The sequence below is a fragment of the Engraulis encrasicolus genome, chromosome 20, assembly GCF_034702125.1.
Source record: "Engraulis encrasicolus isolate BLACKSEA-1 chromosome 20, IST_EnEncr_1.0, whole genome shotgun sequence".
NCBI lineage: Eukaryota > Metazoa > Chordata > Actinopteri > Clupeiformes > Engraulidae > Engraulis > Engraulis encrasicolus.
The window spans coordinates 50,514,436-50,516,935 of NC_085876.1; the positions used below are offsets into that span (position 1 = coordinate 50,514,436).

Consider the following 2,500-nt stretch of genomic DNA (forward strand, 5'->3'; position numbering starts at 1 on the left):
TTGTGGGGAAATGTTAGTGTTTACAACATCCAACGGTTTATGAAAAATTAAACTGACCGTGTTCCTCCTCCTCTCTGTTTTGGATAAATTAAATGTCTTGAGACGAGTCGGCTGAGGTGGAGACTCTCGAGAGGGGACAGGAGTCTGGCACGCGGCAACGGGGTGGGTGACCGTTAACGGAGAGCTGCTGTCACCCCTTCCACTTCACGCGCGGAGATAAGGGCCACTTTCGCGTGATTTGTGACCTCGCGAACAAACACCGTCTGGGGAGCGACAGTGGAGTCGCTCCTTAACGTTATCTCCACGGGGGTCATTACACTATCAGAATAAATCACTGCCGCTGGCTGTCGGGGAGAGGGGCCGAACAAGCACTCCTTCACGTGCCTGGACGGTGGTGTGTGTGTGTGTGTGTGTGTGTGTGTGTGTGTGTGTGTGTGTGTGTGTGTGTGTGTGTGTGTGTGTGTGTGTGTGTTGGAGGGGGGGTTGGCCTGAGCGGTCGGTCGGTGAGAGAATAGATAAACTCGGGTTGCCGAAACCAATAACGGCTGTCGCTGAGTGACTTCTGTACCGACAGGACTCGTTCCTGCACATGTAAGAAAGAAATACCTCTGTGCTTGTGGAATGTTGTGCTATGTCCCTCCCGCCAACACATATGCCCCCTGAAAGCGAGTCAGTGTGGGTTGAATAAACTAACTGTGGAGTAGATTATAAATATAAAAAACACAAAAGCAAAGATAGGGGTGATGCGCGCAACAATGCACCAGCCCACGAAGGGAGACTCAAGTTTGAATCCGCCCCGGCTGGGTCATTTCCCAACACGCCCATCTCTCTCCCCAACATCTTCATTGTCACCCCTGCGCTGCCGTTTCCAATAAATAACAAATGCGTAAAAACCAAATACAAATTTACATAGGCCTACATAGGCCTAAACAAAAACAAAAAATGACATATCCTTGGTAATTGTTGCTGAAAGGTCGTGGAGGGAGTAGGCTACTTAGTCTGCATAGGTGTTAGAGAGATAGACACTGGCGGTGGCTAGTGAGTGTAGCAAAGTGAAAGTGAGTGACAGCCTGGCCGGGCGGGATTGCCCCATTTGCCCGCAAGTCGCACGGCACCACCAACGGGTGACCGAGCAGCCCTCGCCTGTCACAGCCCTGATCCCCGGTCACGGATCGGATAGGAGGTGTGGAAGTGCTCGTGCCTGGTGTTTACTCTGCGAATTCCTCCGTAGGCACGAGAAGCAGCCCGCGCGCCCTGCAACGGGGATCAGATGCTATTCGGGCATTCGTCAGCCCATACGAAAACGGTTTCCCCCGGACGATTTACGACCGCGTGCCTCAATGAAATATGGCATTTTTAGAGCAGTTGGGACACTGCGCGTAATAAAACTCCACAAGCAGGAGGGAGAGAGAGAGAGAGAGAGAGAGAGAGAGAGAGAGAGAGAGAGAGAGAGAGAGACTGTTGTGCCACTGCGCGTAATAAAACTCCACAAGCAGGAGAGAGAGAGAGAGAGAGAGAGAGAGAGAGAGAGAGAGAGAGAGAGAGAGAGAGAGAGAGAGAGAGAGAACAGACTGTTGTTTTTAGGTGGCTGTGTTCTTAGTTTCACAAGTTCCTTAAGAGTAACCTACAGACTGTATGTTGTGGATATATAAGCCCCCCGGTCATGTGCTTCAGAGCAACGTTTAACATAATTAGGATAATACCACACGACTAACATCACGCATACTGCACAGTAGGCTATAGTAACAGCAATGTTTACTTTTCCCCAGCCAGAAAAAAACAAGTAGGCTAACGTTTACTTCCCGCCACCACCACCACTAACGTGTCCTTATAGTGAATAAAATACAAAACACAACTTCAGCTAAGCACCAGGGGTGACCCACTGCCCACCCATTGAGGAAGAAAGACGAAGAGGCATACAGACTGACAGATAGGAGAGAGAGAGAGAGAGAGAGAGAGAGAGAGAGAGAGAGAGAGAGAGAGAGAGAGAGAGAGAGAGAGAGAGAGAATGAGTAGGAAAGAGGAGAAGAGAAGAGAAGTGGAGGTGTAAACATACACTGAGCGCTCCGTCGGTGTTGCCAGTCCCGCTGCGCGAGCCCTCGGAAGCAGGCTTTCAGGGCTTTCTCCTGCAGCATGCACGAGGACGGGCTGGCGGTGTAGAAGTCCAACATTTGCCCGGGACTCACGGCCAGGACGTCCATGCAGTCGAACATGATCAGGTCCCTTCTTTCCCGATAAGACAACGGCGTGCAAAATCAGGTGTTGTTGTTGTTGTCTTTGTTGTTGTTGTTGTTGTTGTTGTCCTGTTCAGTTCGGGACTGGGATCGCACAGAAAAGTGCAAATAACTCCATCAAACTCTGTCTTCGTTTTGGCACATGAAGCCCCCTTCCCTATCCCAGACAACAAGACTCATAAATCGCGACAGACAAGAACACTATAGGCTTGTAGTTGTAATTGATCCAAACGACCATTTGCCATTTTTTGTTGTGTAGGAGTCCC

General features: G+C 50.2%; 1 protein-coding gene across 1 annotated transcript in view; it reads right to left on the bottom strand.

Moving 5' to 3' along the window:
• Window positions 1–2,500, bottom strand: part of LOC134436085 (retinoic acid receptor beta-like) — a 148,756-nt gene that overhangs the window by 146,006 nt on the left and 250 nt on the right. The window contains exon 1 of the mRNA XM_063185111.1: window positions 2,057–2,500. This exon is cut by the window's right edge and continues 250 nt beyond it. Coding sequence (XP_063041181.1) covers window positions 2,057–2,213 — 157 coding nt within the window. The 5' untranslated portion in view covers window positions 2,214–2,500. The remainder of the gene's footprint in view (window positions 1–2,056) is intronic.